The sequence below is a fragment of the Pteronotus mesoamericanus genome, unplaced genomic scaffold (genome assembly GCF_021234165.1).
Source record: "Pteronotus mesoamericanus isolate MK-2021 breed Mesoamerican mustached bat unplaced genomic scaffold, CSHL_Meso_final contig_246, whole genome shotgun sequence".
NCBI classification, from domain to species: domain Eukaryota; kingdom Metazoa; phylum Chordata; class Mammalia; order Chiroptera; family Mormoopidae; genus Pteronotus; species Pteronotus mesoamericanus.
The window spans coordinates 11,412,268-11,430,728 of NW_026555104.1; the positions used below are offsets into that span (position 1 = coordinate 11,412,268).

The window sequence follows — 18,461 nt, forward strand, 5'->3', positions numbered from 1 at the left end:
ATTTTTCTCATTTATTCATTCCATAAGCATTTACGGAGTGCTACGTACATGCTAATTTCTGTAGATACTGAGATAAAGGATACAGTCACTGTCCTCACGCTGCTGTCAGATGGGGAGGTAATTGCCCACCTCTAGCCACTTGCTTGCGACAGCTTTCCGGAGAGTTGTCCTGCCTCCTGTCACACTGTGTAACACCGCCAGACTCTTTCCTGTCAGTCATGTCACTTTTCTAGGCACTGATTAATTAAATCAAAACTCCTCTGATTGTAAGATATACACAATTACTTTCTTATTGTCCTTGAAACACATCAGTATCTACTTCCAGACTTCTGAGGATTTCCTTCCATTCTCCCCCTCCTTCTATATTTGGAATGCTCTTCTTCTGTTCTCCTGTCTAAATCCTATTCATTCAAGACCTGGCTCTTCCTAAAAAAATTAAAAAGATAAAAATAAAAAAGACCTGGCTCTTCCAAGAGATTTTCTGAGACTCCACTGGCCCACATTGCTCTTTACCCCATCTGCTGCAAACTTTGTTTTCAGTGCTAGGCTTGAAGTACCTTAGAGAAAATATGTTTTTAAAAGTGAAGAACCTTTTCAATAGACAGTGAGTAATTCTTTATGTCCGTGAAAGATTAAAGAGGAAGAAAGTAGCTTTAAAAACAGGAGAGGTTTTGGGCTGAACATGAAAAATAACTTCACATTGAGTTATTAAAAATATAAAAATTGACACAAATTCAGTTCCCTACTACAAACCACAGTTGAACCCACAAACTGATAAGATGAGTTTAGGCATGCTCAATCAAAGACACTAACTCAATGCCGGTTTATTCCATCATAAATATAACGCCAGATAGAAAATGCCAGAATTGCAGCAAAGCACACAAAAATCAACCTCTTACAACACCATCTAGCTATAAGAGACATGCATTTGGCACTTGAGAGAAGTTTCTTTGCTTTGTTGAGTCAGACTAAAGCAGTTAGATTTAGAAATAGCCTGGGAAACATTCAATTGTAAGAAATTACAACAGGCAAGTAAATTTTGATTTTTTAAAATCTGAGCCAATTACAACAGGTGAGTAAATTTTAGGTTTTTCTTCATTTCTTATTTCTATACATAATCCTTTTCCCATGACTAGAAGAAGCCTACAAATACCCTCTGCTAGTAATATTAATAATTTATTGCCAAGAACTTTAAAAATAAGGGTCTTTGTGGTCCTTAATGGCTTGACAATTCAAGGCTGTGGATAAAAAAATAGACTTCATTGCTTCATCATTATGTAATTTTTTGAACAACAATTATCCCTACAGATGCCAAGTCAACAATATATGTAAAGCTTAATATCAACACAAAGATCTTTCAATTCAGTCTATTAGAAAACTTAAGAATCCTTTGGAATTCTTTTTCATTCTAATGGAAATAAAGTTATGGTGCATCTGGTAAGCATGCAGCTAAAATTTCTTCTTGTTTTTATCTCCTAATCCAAAGCAAAAGAGTGACACTTTGTTATCAGATCTTCCCTAAGAGACATTAAGCTTAATCCAAAATTTTTGTGATAACCAAGACAGGAAAAATATTGCCAATAACCTTAGTAACTGATGAAACGGAACTATTAATATTTTTATATTATGTTGTAGTTTACAAGACTGATACATATACACAAACAAACGCCTGATAATTCATCATTAAGGAAGTATTTCCTTTAGACACCTTCTCCATAATGAGCATGCTTATTGTATCCTTTCTCTGTATCATCCAGAATGGCTCATGTGATTGAGTTCAGAGGATACAAGTTTGGTAACATATAAATGACTATCTAGAATTTACCAGGACTCCTTCTTAGGGGAGAGAGTTGATTTCAAAAACCACTTAGAATATGTAACAAAAACATTATTATATGCTTCCTAGATGTCTCACAATGTTTGCCTTTTGATGGCAGGATGAACCAGTACCCTTATAACAGCATGCCCACTATTCCATGAGAGGGAGAAAAAAAGTGTCATTGCATTTAAAAGGTATGGGTATGTTATTCAGACCTTTGTATTTAGGAAGTGAAATATTAACCAGTCTGTAGGAACTGCAAAATATATCAAAATTAATGACAAACATAAGTAAAAAGCTGAAGGGTAAAATAGTCTTCAGTTCATATTTTCCTAAAAGGTAAAGAAAATTTGCTTTTTTACTACCCAAGATAGCTCTGGAGACCTGGGTTAAAACTGGACCAATATCAGGCTTTCTGCATTTTTGAAAAAACAATCTACCATTTTATTTATTTATTGAGGCATAATTGAAACACAAAATTATATTAGTTTCAGGTGTATAGCATAATGCAATCTACCATTTTAAATCTGAGCCAAAAACTAAATTCTTAAAGCAATCCTATTTTGAAAGACCAATTAGGCACTTTGGAAATCCAGGATAAGCTAATATGAAAAGACTGAAAAAAATTAGACAAAAACACATTAACTACAGAAATGCTACAGGATATGGCCATAGATGGGAAATAAATCAAGCACAATAAATACCATATGATTTCACTTAAATGTGGAATCTAAAGAGCAAACATACACAAACAAACAAAATAGAAAAAGATTTGCAGATACAGAGAAGAGACTGAGAGTTGACAGGGGAGAGAACTGACAAGGTTTCGGGAGCTAGGTGAAAAGTGGTAAGAAGTACAAATTAGTAATTACAGAATAGGCACAAAGGTATAAATTACAGCATAGGGAATACAGTCAATATAGTAATAACTATGTATGGTGCCAGGTGGGTACTTGAAATATCAGGGGGACCACTCTATAAAGTACATAGTTGTCTAATCACAATGCTGTACACCTGAAACTAATACAGAATAATATTACATATACACTGTTATTGAAAAATAACAACAACAAAAAGAAATGCTACTGGATATAATGAATAAACACATACCTCCTGGGCTGTGAGCGGCATTCCTCTTCCCCACTGTCTGCCTCCTGTATAGATAGACAGGAAAATGAGAAAAATAATTTACAACTGAGGTCTCATATCACAATATCAACAATGCAATTTTACTAAGCTTTACATGTAGAAATACCTTATTCATGCTGTGTACTTGAACTAAATTCTCTATAAAAAGTGACTTTAACCAACCTAGGAGGTTGAAATACAAAAGTGTGGGCAAAAGTAAGTTAAATTACCAGCCATCATTATCTGAAAAATAAATCATAAGGAAGGACACAAAATAACAACAACAATAATAAAACAAATAATACAAATAAATAATACAAGAATAAACTGTTTCATGTGCTCACAGCTGTAAACCTATTTTGCCCACCCCTGTGTATTAATAGGAGTTATTCCTGGAGGAAACTTCAATAGTCTACAAATTTTACTGATAACAAAGTGTTAACAATTAAAGAATTACCTCTAAAAACTAACTGAAAATCTTATATTATTGTTACATATATTGTTACATTATTGTTATGCCACTTCAAATTCAAAATAAGTGGTCATTCTGACTACCACCAGCAAATCTCATCAAGATGACCTATTAATGATTCTGATACTCAGAGAACAACCTAAACAATGAGCACCATTTCACAAAGTGCTCAAGATCAAATCACCATTACCATTGCCATCAACATAATGGCTACTACTTATAGAGTATTTGTAACATGTCAGACACCTTGCTCAATACTGTCCTACTTATTCCTTATAAACTCAACAGGTGCATGGTCCATATTTTTCACTGATTATAACATACACACATAACAGGATAAATCAGTGCAATAAAAAATCACTGAATCATAGTTTAATTGCAACATTTATTTTTTTCTTAGTAACACATAAAATAATTGAGGGTGTTAAAACTCACAGCAATTCAATAAACTCAATAAAGTATGAATATTTTACAGATGAAGAAACTAAAATTCACAAAGAAGAAAGAAATTGCCCAAGGAAACTCATATGGTGAAACTAGAATTAAAACTAATGAAATACTGCCTCCTAACACATTGAAAAAGCATATCATTTACCCCTCCCTAGCCTACATTAGGAATTATTATATGTTAAGGTAAAACACAGATATTCATAGAGACAAGAATATTGATATGAAGGAAAAGTAAGAAAAGTTTAAAGAATTAATGATACTGTGGTGTTCTTTTTCTTTAAAATTTCCTCCCTGACATTTTATATTTGCTCTCTGGTTAACCTTGCCCCATTTTTATATGGTGTGAGGTAGGGGTGGAGGTTCCTCCCCTCCCCCTTTTTCTCAAATTGATATCCAGTTTTCAAACATCATTTGTTGAAAAGACTTTGGATTACTTGGGTCCTTTGTAAAAAATCAAATTACATATAAGTGAGGTCTACTTCTAGTTCTTTATTCTGTTCCATTGATCTATTTGTCAATCTTTATGTCAAACCACACCATCTTGATTACTGTAGTTTATATATACGTTTTAATAGTAAGTTTTTGAGGAAAGATAAATCCTCTAACTTTATTATTTTTCAAGAGTGCTTTAGCTTCTAGTAAGACTATTTGTCTTGAATCTATTTTATCTAATATTAATATAGCCACTCCAGATTTATATTCACTGTGTATTTTTCAATCTCTTTATATTTTAAAGAATGTCTTTTATAGACAAAATATAGTGAGATCTTGCTTTATTTTATCCATTCAGACAACCTTTGCCTTTTAATTGTAGTGTTTAGTCCACTAACATTTAGTGTAATTATTGATATAGTTAGATTTGAGTCTACCATGTTACCATTTATTTTCTGCGTGTCCCCTATATTTTAATTCCTCTATTCCTCTGTTTTTGCCTTCTTTGACAGTTTGATAATTTTATTTTAATTTACCTACTGGCTCTACTTCTTTACATTATTTTTTATTCCACTGTTTTTAAAAAATGTATATACTTATATTCTTAAACAATATATTATTTAATTTTTTATTTTTAGGGCTTTAAAATTTTATTATACTATATGTAGTCTTCCCAATATGTTTTTTAACAACTAATATACTAACAAGATTCATCCACTTATTACATATGGCTATAGTTCACTTATTTTTACTGGGGTAAGAGAATGCATTATATGACTATATCAAAGCTTATTCATTCTACTTAAATAGACGGGATTGTTTTCAAATTTTGGATGCAATTGTAAATGTGGTTCTTAATTTTTCTTTCTGATAGGTCACTATTGGTCTATAAAATACAAGTTATTTCTGAATCTTTGTTTCCTGCTACTTTACTGAATTCACTTATCAGTTCTAGTATTTTGTCAGTGGAATCTTTAGGGTTCTCTGTATACAGTATGAATTCATCTGCAAATAATGACAGTTTCATTTCTTCCTTTCCAATTTAGGTGCCTTTTATTTCTTCTTGTTTGATTGCTGTGACTAGGATTTCCAGTACTATGTTGAATAGGAGTGGAAATCTATCTCTTGCTTCTGATCTTAAGCAAAAGCACTTTTAGTTTTTGCCGATTGAGTATGGTGTTAGCAGTGGTGTTGTCATACTTGGCCTGTATTATGTTGAGTTATGTTCCCTCTATTTCCACTTTGCTGAGTTTTTAGTATAAATGAGTGATGGATTTTGTCAAATGCTTTTTCTGCATCTACTGATATTATCCTGATTTTTTTATCATTCATTTTGTTTATGTGGTGTATCACGGTAATTGATTTGTGGATATCATACAAACTTTGCACCCCTGGAATAAATCCCATTTGAACATGGTTATGATTTTTTCAATGTATTGCTGGATTCAGGTTGCCAATGATTTGTTGAGGATTTCTACATCTATGTTCATCAGAGATATTGACCTATAACTTCCTCTCTTTGTAGTGTCTTTTTCTGGTTTTGGAATTAGTAATGCTGGCCTCATACAATGAGCTTGGGAGCTTTCCCTCCTCTTCAGTTTTTTGGAATAGTTTGAGAAGGACAGGTGTTAATTCTTTTTTGAGTGTTTGGTAAAATTCACCGGTGTGAAGCCGCCATGTGAAGACTGGCTGTGAAGCCAGTCTAGGACTTTGGTTTGTTGGGAGTTTTTTGATTACTGCTTTGATTTCATTAGTTGTAATTGGTCTGCTCAGATTTTGTTTTTTCTTGGTTCAAATTTGGAAGATTGCATATTTCTAGAAATTTATACATTTCTTCCAGATTGTCCAATTTGTTGGCATATAGTTGTTTGTCAAATTTTAATAATCCTTTGTATTTCTGTGGTGTCAGTTGTTACTTTCCTCTTCCATTTCTGATTTTATTTATTTGGGTCCTGTCTCTCTCTCTTTTTTTTTTTTTTTTTTCATTGTGGGTCTGGTTAAAGGTTTGTCATTCTTATTTATACTTTCAAAAAACCAGTTCTTGGTTTCATTGATCTTTTGTATTTTTTTAGACTCTATTTCATTTATTTCTGCTCTCATTTTTATTATTTCCTTCCTTCTACTCACTTTGGGCTTTCTTTGTTTTCTTTTTCTAGTTCCTTTAGATGTAAGATTATATTGTTTTAACTTGAGATTTTTCTTGTTTCTTGAGGTAGGGCTGTAATGCTATGAATTTCCCTCCTAGGGCTGCTTTCACTGTGTCCCCAAGATTTTGGGTTGCTGTTTTTCATATTCTTTTGTTTCAAGGCACCTTTTGATTTATTACTTGATCTCATTGTTAACCCATTCATTGTTTAGTAATGTGTTACTTAGCCTCTGTGTGTTTGTTTTTCATTTTTTTTCGTGTGAATGATTTCTAGTTTCATACCACTGTGGTTGAAGATATAATTTCAATCTTCTTAAATTTATTGAGACTTATTTTGTGTCCTGACACGTGGTCTATCCTAGAGAATGTTCCACGTGCACTTGTAAAGAATACGAATTCTGCCACTTTGGGGTGAAATGCTCTGTAAATAAATACCAATTAAATCTATCCAGTGTAGTGTGTCATTTAAGACTGTTGTTTCTTTGTTGATTTTCTGTCTGGAAGATCTATCCGTTGGTGTCAATGGGGTGTTAAAATACCCTACTATGCATTACAGTTGATCTCTCCCTTTATGTCCATCAAGATTTGCTTTACATACTTAGGTGCTCCTAAATGTGCAAATGTTTACAAGGGCTATATCCTCTTGTTAGATTGATCCTTTATCATTACATAATGCCCTTCTTTGTTTTTTAGTTACAGCCTTTGTTTAAAGTCTGTCTGATATAAGTATTTCTACCCCAGCTTTTTTTTCATTTCCATTTTCATGAACTATTTTTTTCCATCCCTTTACTTTCAGTGTATACGGCAGCAGGCTCCAAAGATAAGTTGCTGCGGGCAGGCCATCTAGACCTGACCCTATGGGGAAGCCAGGGAAGGTATTTATCAGGACCTTAGAAAATGGAATAAAATTATAAATATATTGCTTTGGTGGCAATAACACATTCTTTAAGCAAACAGCAGATTAAACTTAGAAAGCCAATCAAGAAAAATGAAGTACTTTTCCTAAAGTCAGAGGATACTGGTTAATCACAGATATCCACTAGAGGGCAGCCAAGTCAAAGTTTACAATGTGGTTGAACTGGAGAAACAGCATCCATAGAAGATCCTAAGAGAAAAAACATGTTGAAGACCATTTTCAGCGCCTTCAACCTTGGGCAGAGCCTTAAGCTAGCAGACAAATATTTCAAAGAATATAGTTCTGAGACACAAAATGCTTCTTAATTACAAAATGGAGCAGTAGGAATCTGGCTTAGCAGACAGGCACAATGTTAATACATGGCAAGCATACCTAGAATGCCAACAGCAGCAATCATCATCACTAGCTACATAACCTCGATCTTCCCCACCCATCTCAGGCACATTCTAACCACAACACAAGCCAACGCCTAACAATGTATATACTATCTGGACCATGATTTCAATCTAGGTTCTCCCTTTTGGTCATCTGGGTTGGTGCTTGGTTTTAAGGGCTCATATCCCTTTAAAGTCAGAGTGAGGTGAGGCTGCTAAGCAGAGATTCTTATTTGTGCAGGACAAGGAGCTGTCAAATGGGGGTATTGGGGGGAGTCCTCAGGTCTCAATGACTAGGACACAGCATTACTAGAACATCTAAATAAAAGATGTTGAGAATTCCACCAGACTGTTTAGATGTTAACGCTAGATTTGGCAAAGTGCCATAAATTTTTTTTGTTTTGTTTTGATCTCTTGTTTTCTTCCACTCTTGACCAATGCTAGTATCACAGGCATTTTCCTTCTCCTTGGAAAACGACAACACTTAGTTTCAGATATTACATACTTCAACTGCAGGTGAATTTTGCTATACTGAAATTCTTGTAGTATCTCCAACAAGCCAGACCATCTTGTCTCTTAGACTTTGCTCTGTTATACCCTCTGTCTAGAATAAACTTCATTCCCTTCTTTGCTTGCCTACTTTTACTTATCCTTCAGATTGTAGCTTAGGGTGTGCCTTTCTCCGAGGCCTTCCTTGATGTCTCTAAAACTGAGTTCCATTGTCTTCCAAGTGCAACCATACAGTTGTCTAGCAGAGAAATTCTCACACTGCCTGTTTACTTGTTGGTCTCCACATTATAACCTTGAAGTCAGGAATTGTATCTTAATCACCACAACATCCTCAGCATTCAACAATGCTCAATAAATATTTGTTGAAAATAACATAAAAGAGGCCAATATAGTGGGTAAGTCCTTAACTAAGGTGTTCCATTTTCTATAATGTAGCTTCAATCTTCAAGCATTATTTACTATATATAATTTAAATGCAAAAATGTAGTAATGATCTCTAGCACAAGAATATTCATAGCTATACCTTTCACACATTTGCATATGGTCAATCATTTTAGATGTTTGCACAACAGAATTCTGATTTAAAAACAAAGGTGTATGGGGGTAGTATTGTCAATTAGTCATAAATTAGTAAACTAAATCATCATCTTCTTTTAGGAGTGGGTTCTATTTACTACTTTATTTTAGATAGTCCTATCTAGCAATCTTTTTCTTTTTAAAAAATTTTTTATTTGATTTGAGAGAAACATCTATTTGTTGTTCCACTTATTTATGCATTCATCGGTTGATTCTTGTATGTGCACTGACTTGGCACAACCTTGGCACATTGGGATGGCACTCTAACCACCTGAGCTACTGGCCAGGGCCCTTTTTCTTTACGAGTTTCTCTTTTTTTCTCTTGAACATTTAATTAAGTTTCCTAAAATATTAGCTCAGTAGTCATTTATAATTTATTGTGGTATATGGCTTAACAAACAATTTAACTTAATTTTTCCCCAAGCAGTTAATCAGTTATTTTAGCACTATCTGATTATTGGCCCATTTCCCCTCACTGACTTGAAATGCTACCTTAATCACTCAATATTTTCATGTACTTGGGTCTATTTCTGTGCTTTCTAGTCTGTCACATTGGTCTATTTCTTTCTTATACTGGCACCACAATGTTATGGGCTGTTAATAGTTTCAATATCTGACTGTGAAAGTCTCATCCTTTTAATTTATAAAAGTGTGTCCAATTTCATCCACTTATTCTTCCATATGAACTTCAAAATAGTTTTGTTAGATCTGCCTGATACAAAAAATCTCTTTTGAATTTTGGCTGAATTGCATTACATTTTGGAAATTAGGAAGAAATTATATTTTTTTCAATACTGATTTTTCTCATTTAAGCACATACACTGTCTCACCATTTATGTAAGGTTTTTTCTTTTGTTCTCCATAAAATATTATGGTTTTCAAAAATTTCAGTACTGTGATTTATTATATGAATGCCTACATATTTTATTATTGTTATTGTACATGGGATTTTTTTCTTGGTTTTTTCTTTTTTTTTTGTCTTTTGTATGTGGGATTTTTAAAATTTATTTAAAAATATTTTTCAATTATGGTTAACAAACAATATTATATTAGTTTCAAGTGTACAACCCCATAGTTAGAAATTTATATAATTTAGGAAGTGATCACTCTGATAAACCTAGTACCCATCTAACGCCATACACAGTTATTACAACATTAGTTTTTAAAAGATTTAATATTTAATTTTAGAGAGAGGGGAAGGGAAGGAGAAAGAGAATGAGAAAAACATCGATGTGTGAGAGAAACATTGATCAGTTTTGCAACACAGGCATGTGCCCTGTCTGGGAATCGAATGGTGACTGAGCTGGTGACCTTTTGCTTGGCAGGATGATGCTCAACCAACTGAGCCACGCCGTGTCAGGACTATTACAATATTATTGAATATATTCTCTATGCTGTACTTTTCATCCCCATAACTATTCTGTATCTACCAATTTGTACTTCTTAATCCCTTCACCTTTTCCACCTATTCTTCCCCAAACCCTTTCCCATCTGGCAACCATCAAAATGCTCTGAGTCTGTTTTGGTCTGCTTGTTCATGTGTTTTGTTTTGTTTTTAGATTCCACATGTAAATGAAATCATATGGTATTTGTCTTTTTCTTTCTAACTTATTTCACTCAGCACAATACCCTCTAGGTTCATTCATGTTGCAGATGGCAAGATTTCTTGATTTTGGGGGGTTTGAGGGGAGAGATCAGCTGCTTCGCGCCCAGATCAGGTATCAAACCCACAATCTTCTGGTGTATAGGACAACGCTCCAACCAGCTGAACCACCAGGCCCAGAGCTCTTGTTTTTCTTTCTTTCTTTTCTCTTCTTTCTTTTCTTTAATAGCTGAGTCATATTTCATTGTATATATGCACCACTTCTTTATCCACTCACCTACTTACGCATACTTAAGTTGCTTCCATATTTGGGCTATTGTAAATAATACTGCAATGAACATATGAATGCATATGTCTTTTCAATTTAGGGTTATTACTTTAATTTTTTTTGCATTATATTTTGAACTGATTATCGCTAGAAACAGAAAATGTACTCACTTCTATATATTTATGTTTTACATATTTATAAATTCTATGTATTAACTAGTTCATTAAACTTTAAAATAACAAAATTTTTGACAGCATTACTCTTCAAAGTATGAAAAATTTAAGAACTTATTCATTAAAATAAGGTAAACAGTGTTTCCACTCACATATAAGATAAAAATACTTGTAAGTGGAATGTAAAGCAAATAATTTAGTGCAAGTTTCACAACCTATTCTCTAATTATACGCATAATCTCAAGTATAAAATATCAAAAAATATATCATCCATTGAGACTCTTACTTTACATTAAGATGTATTTATGTTTTTTTAAATAAAAAAAATTACATACATCTAACATAAGAATCAGGGAGGGAGCAGTAACATCTCTAACTTGCAGAAAAGAGTATAGAAAGAGCCACCAAATTGTAAGCTTTGAAGGCAGGGACTGCGTTTTGTCTTTATATTCAAATTATCTGCACAGAGTATGTGTTCTTGTTTGTTGTTGTTAAACATCTTTATTGAGATATAATTCACTACCATACAATTCACCTATTTATTTTTTAGTGTCCTCACATGATTGAATATATGTTCTTAAGTACACAGTCATGCATATATCAAAATATAAAAGTGTATACACAGAGAGTGAGGGAAATATTAAAAAATTAAAGTCCAATGATAAACTGAGAAAAATATTTTTACCATATATCAAACAATGGATTGTCTCAAGACACAAAGAATTCCAACAAATCAGTATGAAAAAGGCAAACACTCCAACAGAAAAATGGGCAAAGGCTAGGAGGAGACAATTCACAAAACAGAAATGGTCTGAAAAGGAAGTAATAGTATTGTTAACTTGAAATTTAATAAGCAAAAATTCAAGTACAGATGCTGTACCATATTTTCCCTATGAAATTATTTAGGATAAAACAAATAATACTGTGCAATACTGACTGCCAGGGGATCAGAAAATGAGTAATCATTCTGGTAATCTGTATCAAGAGCTTTAGAATGGGGTCATATTTTTTACTTTATAATTTTATATCTAGAAATACATTCTAGTACAAAAAGATTAAAGATCTCAAAGATTTATGTACAAGGATACCAAATGCAGACTATTCATCATAGCAAACAAGTTGTGTGCCACCTTACTGTAGAAAAACAGGAAAAGCTGAGTAAATGAAAATACCAGTGCATAAGAAATCTTTATTAATCCATTAGCTTATATTGTCTACTTAAATAAGAACATGATCAGAATATAATGATTACAATGATCATGTACTATAATCAGAAAAAGAAAACATTTAAAATGTGGAGTAGGGACATGGAGAAATATACAAATTCCTGTTCTTTTTCTTAATTAGATGTTTTCTGAGACATTAGGTAGACGATTACACATATTATCTGACCAGTATTTTAAAAGAGACATAATTTATAAGTTGAAGGTAAAATTTATAAGTTATCAAGAAGTAAAAGCCTCTGCTGGCAGATGGCTATCTGAATAGATGACACACTCCCTTTCCCCACTCTTTGAACAGCAGCTCCTGAACTCCTGCGCTAGCCATGTGAACTCCGCTCAAGCTCACAACTTTTTCTATCCTATTCAATGTTCTTTATCTGTAGAGCTGTGCTTTTTAAACTGGGATACAAGTATCTCAAGGTCAAGCCTCAGAGTGGAAGAAATTATTGAAACCAGAGGATGAATATAAAGCCTATTCCCAGAGCATCAATTTTACCTGACGGAAAGTAATATTTTTATAGTAACATGGAAACAGATATATAATTATTTGCATGAAATTTAAAGTAAACCAACAAATTTCAGCTTTGTAATAGTCCCCTTTAAACTCTCTATACCCAGGCTGCCAGGGATTCCCTATTTACTCTCCTCTGCTGTTAGAGAAACTTCTGGTGTAAATATTTGAGGAGCATTGCAGAGGGCTGCTATATGTAACTTTTTTCTTAAAGATTTTATTTGTTTATTTTAGACAGAGGGGAAGGGACGGAGAAAGAGGGAAACATCAAAGTGTGGTTGCCTCTCACGCACCACCTACTGGGGGCCTGACCTGGCCTGCAACAGAGGCATGTGCCCTGACTAGGAATCGAACTGGCGACCCTTTGTTTCACAGGCCAGTGCTCAATCCACTGAGCCACACCAGCCAGGGAACTGCTATATATAACTTTAAAGTTAAGCCTGTGCCTGATATTGAACAATTAAGATACAAGTTAAATTCTGGGAGGTGAGGTATGGTAGGTTGACACATGAAAAGAAGATCAAATGCTAATGATCTGGTCTAATTTCTTGATCTACCTCTAAAAATATAGGCATGTCACTTAACTTTATTTGGCTTCCATAAACAAAAGACTGAAAAATAAATGCTAAAAAAGTTGATTCAGCACTACAAACCAACAAACTCAAAGCCTCCAAGCTTACTGGAAGTGAAACATAGATGCTGTAATGAAGGAAAAAATATGAAGATATAAATCAGAATGTGATCTAATTCCTAATATAAGTTACACCTAGCTAGTGATCCCTGCTAACTCAAAGAACATCATAAAGAGACCAATTATTAATAGTTTTCCACAATTAAAACACTCCTTGCTTATTTTATTAATGGAAATAAATGATAGATGAAAAAATTAATCGGCAACTTAAGACAGGAAGACTTTAATTGCATTCACAGTCCCCATTAATCTGGAAATTCCACCAACTCTTATATAACAAGACAGCACCTCCTCCACTAATATAAGTCCAACTAGAACTGCATGAATACAAAATGCTTTTTATGAGAAAGGTAAAATCTTATGAGACAGAAGCACTGAGTCATCTGAATTTCCCCTCCAATGTGTTGAAAATCAGCATCATGTATTGTCAATTTATAGACTATCTAATCCACCTCAGAAGCTCCTCAGCTACTCACTCTTTTAAGTATCCTTTGTTTTTCATTAACTATTTCCATAATATCTCCCCATTTTCCCCTCCAGCCTCACTTTTACTTCTGTAAGGCTCCTATCTACCTTTCCCTTACATTTACACAAACCTTAAGAAGTTCTCTCCTTGGTTTTCTTTGAATTTTATATCTTGAGATAACTTTAGAAAATATTTATGCTCTAAAATCTGAAAAAATATTGATGCATCTCTTCCTGCCACCCCCTCACTAATTAATAGTCTAAGACAGAATAAACTGTTATAACCAACTTCTCAATGCAATCTTTTCTTCAGCCATCCTTAGGGAGTTCAGAATACGCTTCATCAATAATGTTTATGCTCATTAGAATTCTGACAATCAAGATTAATGAATAGAACTGGGGAGGAAAAGGGAGAAAAAAGTAAACAATAAAAGACAAGACGGGTATACCTGATTTACAGATTTTATATAAATAAGCTTAACTTTAAAAACATCCATCCTTCTTATCAGTAGTTAAATTTTTCTGCTTGAGAAACTAGTACAACCCTAATACGGAGTTATTTGTATGCATAAATTCACAGAACCATAAAAGGCACCATCAATTCCATAAAATTGCAATTTCTAGAAGCAGAAGCAGGTATAAAAAGGAACTCCCCAGACAACATCCTGGTTAGCAAACACCTTCCAGCAACTACCAGGAAATATTTATTACTTGCCTAATTTCCTACATAACTTTCCTGATAAACAATGCTCAATATGCACAATCCAAGTGCGAGGTAAGCAAGAGAGTTACCTGAGATAATTATGAAAGCTATATAATATATTTAGATCTGGTCCTCAGCCTTTAGAGCAACCGCATTGCATAAGTAACTTAAATCAATGCTGGGATCATAAATTCTTTTTCCTTGGCCTATATAAGTGAAGAGTTTAAAGTAGTTTCAAACAAGTAAAATCTAAGAAATATTAAAAACATTTCTCTAGTGAAGTAAAACAAACGCACTTTTTAAATCATTCTACTTTACACAAACTAGGTTTGTGTATTTACAGGCAAACTAATTCAAAAGACATAGGTTTTGCCCTCATATTGATTAAAATAAAGATCAATGGCATTATAGGGCTGTGAATATTGTAAGGCAAAATAAATGTAAACTAAAGGGTATAGTACAAGTTGTAAATATTCAACTTTTGTTCCATACCTCACTTCCAAAAATTTTTATGTAAGAAAAGCAAAATCTGTTTCTCTATGACCCAGTACTCTTAGGTTCTTCAAAATGAATCCATGACAGAAAGATGGGACCTGATGTTTCAGGCTGAGATTGTCATTTATTCTAGAAATATTTCTTAAAGTGACTCCGGTCTTCAGAAACTGTGTTAGGTGTCAGAAATAAAACAGATTTAGTTTCTGCTTCAGTCTGATAAAGGAAGAAATCAAATAATCACATAAGCAAAAGTAAAACTGCAACTACAAATAGTTTAGAAATAAAATAGTACTACTGGTGTTAACATGTATATACATTGACAGCATGCCCCAGATCCCAGCTATCATGCTGTGTGCAGTAAAAACCCCAACTCTTTTCTAGAAGTATTCTTCAAGGTTTCCTTTCATTCCTCATCATTGGTTTACTGAACAAAGCAAATTTAAATAAAACATTTCCATTGATTTCTGACATGAGTGCTGCCCTGGAGACCTCAACCACAGGCCATTAATGTAGACTCTGGGTTTTAAATTATAAAGAAGCCTATTGGAAAACTAGCTAGAAAAATAAGAAAAGATTTCAATACATATGAAATTCAGATTAGATTGAACTCAGCCCCTTGGCACCTTTCTCTTCTCAGGGGTCCTTGAACTGTGTGGCAATTTCTACCTCTGCTACTTGAGGGAACCATCAACTGTGAGGACTCCTGACACTTCCATTTTTCTCTTCTATAAATCTACAAAGCATCTGAAAGAGTCCATTCAGAATTGAAAACCATTTTAGCACCATGTCCTAGGAAAATGCCTCAGTCAAAACTATAGTTTGCTGTGACTCTCCATCAAGGACTTGGTTCCTGTTTTTCAGGGAAAAAAAGTCATAAAATCCTAAAGGTCTCTGATCTCCCTCATCTGGGTATGAGCTCTACTTTTCTAACGTCCTGCTCTTCTTGCATTTATCTTCTTCCTTGAATTATACAGTTGACCCTTGAACAACCAGGGTTTGAACTGTTCTGGCCCACCAATACATGGATTTTCCCTCCAGTATACACTGTAAATGAATTTTATCTTCCTTATGATTTTCTTAATGACATTTCTTTTCTGTAGTTTATTATAACAATAGAGTATATAATGCACATAACATAAAATATGTGTTAAGCTACTATTTATGTTATTGGTAAGACTTCCAGTCAATAATAGGCTATTAGTAGTTAAGTTTTGGAGGAGTGCCAAAAGTTTTACCCAGAATTTTGACTGCATAGGGGGGTCAGTGCCCCTAATCCCTGTGTTCTTCACATGTGAACTATAGTTACATGTATTCATGTATTATCCCGATTTATTAAAATTAAAGTACTTAATAGGTACTCTATAAATATTTATTGAGTCAGTCAATCTTTGGAGCAAATAAACTATGAAAAAAAAGTTTCTAGGTGAGTAAAGGAAAACTGAGTAAGCTGAACTTCAAAATAATGAAAAACCACGAAGAGGGAAAATTCTGTTCTACTATGTAATAATAGCAATAAGGACTTAAAAACATAGCAACGAACCAGCTAACAAAGGTGATAATAACCAAAAGAATATCTAAATGTGTCATACCTAATAAATCTTGGAATTCATAGTGATAAGGCACTGGAAACAATAGCTAAATAATCCGAGTCAAATTTGTAGCTATGTAGAGGCAAAGACCCCACTTAATATCATCACAGATAGACCATAACTACCAATAACCTCTCACTCAATGCAACTTGTCCTCTAAATTCAAAGATGCTGTACCTCCTTGTATACAAGCCTACCCTTTCAGCATTGCCAGTGATATGTATCCCACTAGCTTAGTCACCTGAGACTAGCAGTTAGTTAACAAGTGTTGTACTTCCTCAACCTTGTTAAACTAAGCAAATTTTAAGTGAAAATCTAGATAGTGAAAGCTTTTGTTTAAATGATATATAATCATTGAAGAAAAACTTTACATGAGCAAGGTACTCTTTTGCTTTGTTCTGGTCCCAGTTTTCTCCAATCCTCATTTTCATAAATGCATATTTAATGCACAATATATAGCTCTTGGCTTTGAGAAAATCAACCAAGTTCTAGTTCTGCCTAAATATCACAGTGGGACCTAGGTTGGCCATATTTGTCACTAATAAAATAGGGCTAATCTTGATTACTTAATCACATTTGCAAAGTGATTGCAAGCATATTGTGCTCTTGTGTTGGCATTAATGTGAGATGAAATTTTTGCTTACAAAATCAAAGAGTTTGGGACATCAGTGAGCCTGATCTTTTGTTTCCTCACAAGACAATTTCTATCACAGTACCTTTGAGAATTTTTTTAATAGTATTTTTAAAAAGATTTTATTTACTTATTTTTAGAGAAGGGAAGGGAGGAAGAAAGAGAGAAAAACATTAATGTGTGGTTCCCTCTCACATGCCCCCTACTGGGGACCTGGCCTGCAACTCAGGTATGTGCCCTAGACTGGGAATCGAACCCATGACTCTTCGATTTGCTGGATGGCACTCAATCCACTGAGCCACACCAGCCAGGTCTACCTTTGAAATTTTAAAAAACTGTCAAAGTACAATTGTGAAAAAAATTAAATACTTTAGTTCCACTCCACCGAAAACTAAAATAAAAATCATTTTCTATACAGATGAAATGCAGATTTATAGTTAATGAATTTTATGTATTATAGGAAATAAGCTGATTTTCTGGGATGGTGAAGTAGCTTTAATCAACCAAACATGTCTGAGGAATTTCATGTGAGGTATGAAAATAAACAACAATTTTTATATTAGGAATGTTAACTTTGTGAAATTTTCATTAAAAAATGAAATACAGGGGCATTTTGGGCACATGTGATTATAAAATTACAGTAAAGTTTCCAGAATAAGCAGTAGAAGTTTCCAGTTATGAGGAGATACTGTCTAACCCCACTCAGGATCTGACACCTTGGACTGGGCTAGTGTTCCTCTGTGTGGATACATTTTTCACGTTCCTCAGGCTCTAACATTCCATACTGGGCATCTCTCAATCCTTGTTTTCCACAGTGACTCCCTCATCACACTATTTAGCTTCCAAAAATTGGCTTCCAGCACCTCCCCTATGTGGATGACCTCCTTGCCCTGCTTGGGTTCCAATATCCCACCTACACTGGGCCTTGGCGCTCAATCAAAGACATCTATCATGCTTAGTCCTATCTAATGATTTTTGTATTGAATTGTTAGAGAAGTGAAATAAAGGTGTTTTATTTTTAAGTGCTTCAATTATAAACAAATAAAGACAATCATATTTATTTAACAAATATTTACTAAGCTTCAACTATGTCCAGTGGAACTATTCAGCCCTCCAAGTGCTTCTTTTCTGTATAAAGAAACCAGAATATCTCTGTGTATTACTCAGGATGTGTTTCAGTCTCAAGTAGTAAAAATAATCCACAAAAAAATGGCTTAAACAATAAGGAAAAGTATCATTTTGATTAATTCAGTAGCTGAACTTCATCAAGAACGCAGTTTTTCCCA

The 18,461-nt window shown here is 33.8% G+C and overlaps 1 protein-coding gene across 1 annotated transcript in view; it reads right to left on the reverse strand.

Annotated features, from left to right (window-relative positions):
- Window positions 1–18,461, reverse strand: part of SSH2 (slingshot protein phosphatase 2) — a 230,047-nt gene that overhangs the window by 133,179 nt on the left and 78,407 nt on the right. The window contains exon 2 of the mRNA XM_054573257.1: window positions 2,930–2,973. Within this exon, the coding sequence (XP_054429232.1) occupies window positions 2,930–2,973 (44 nt within the window). The remainder of the gene's footprint in view (window positions 1–2,929; window positions 2,974–18,461) is intronic.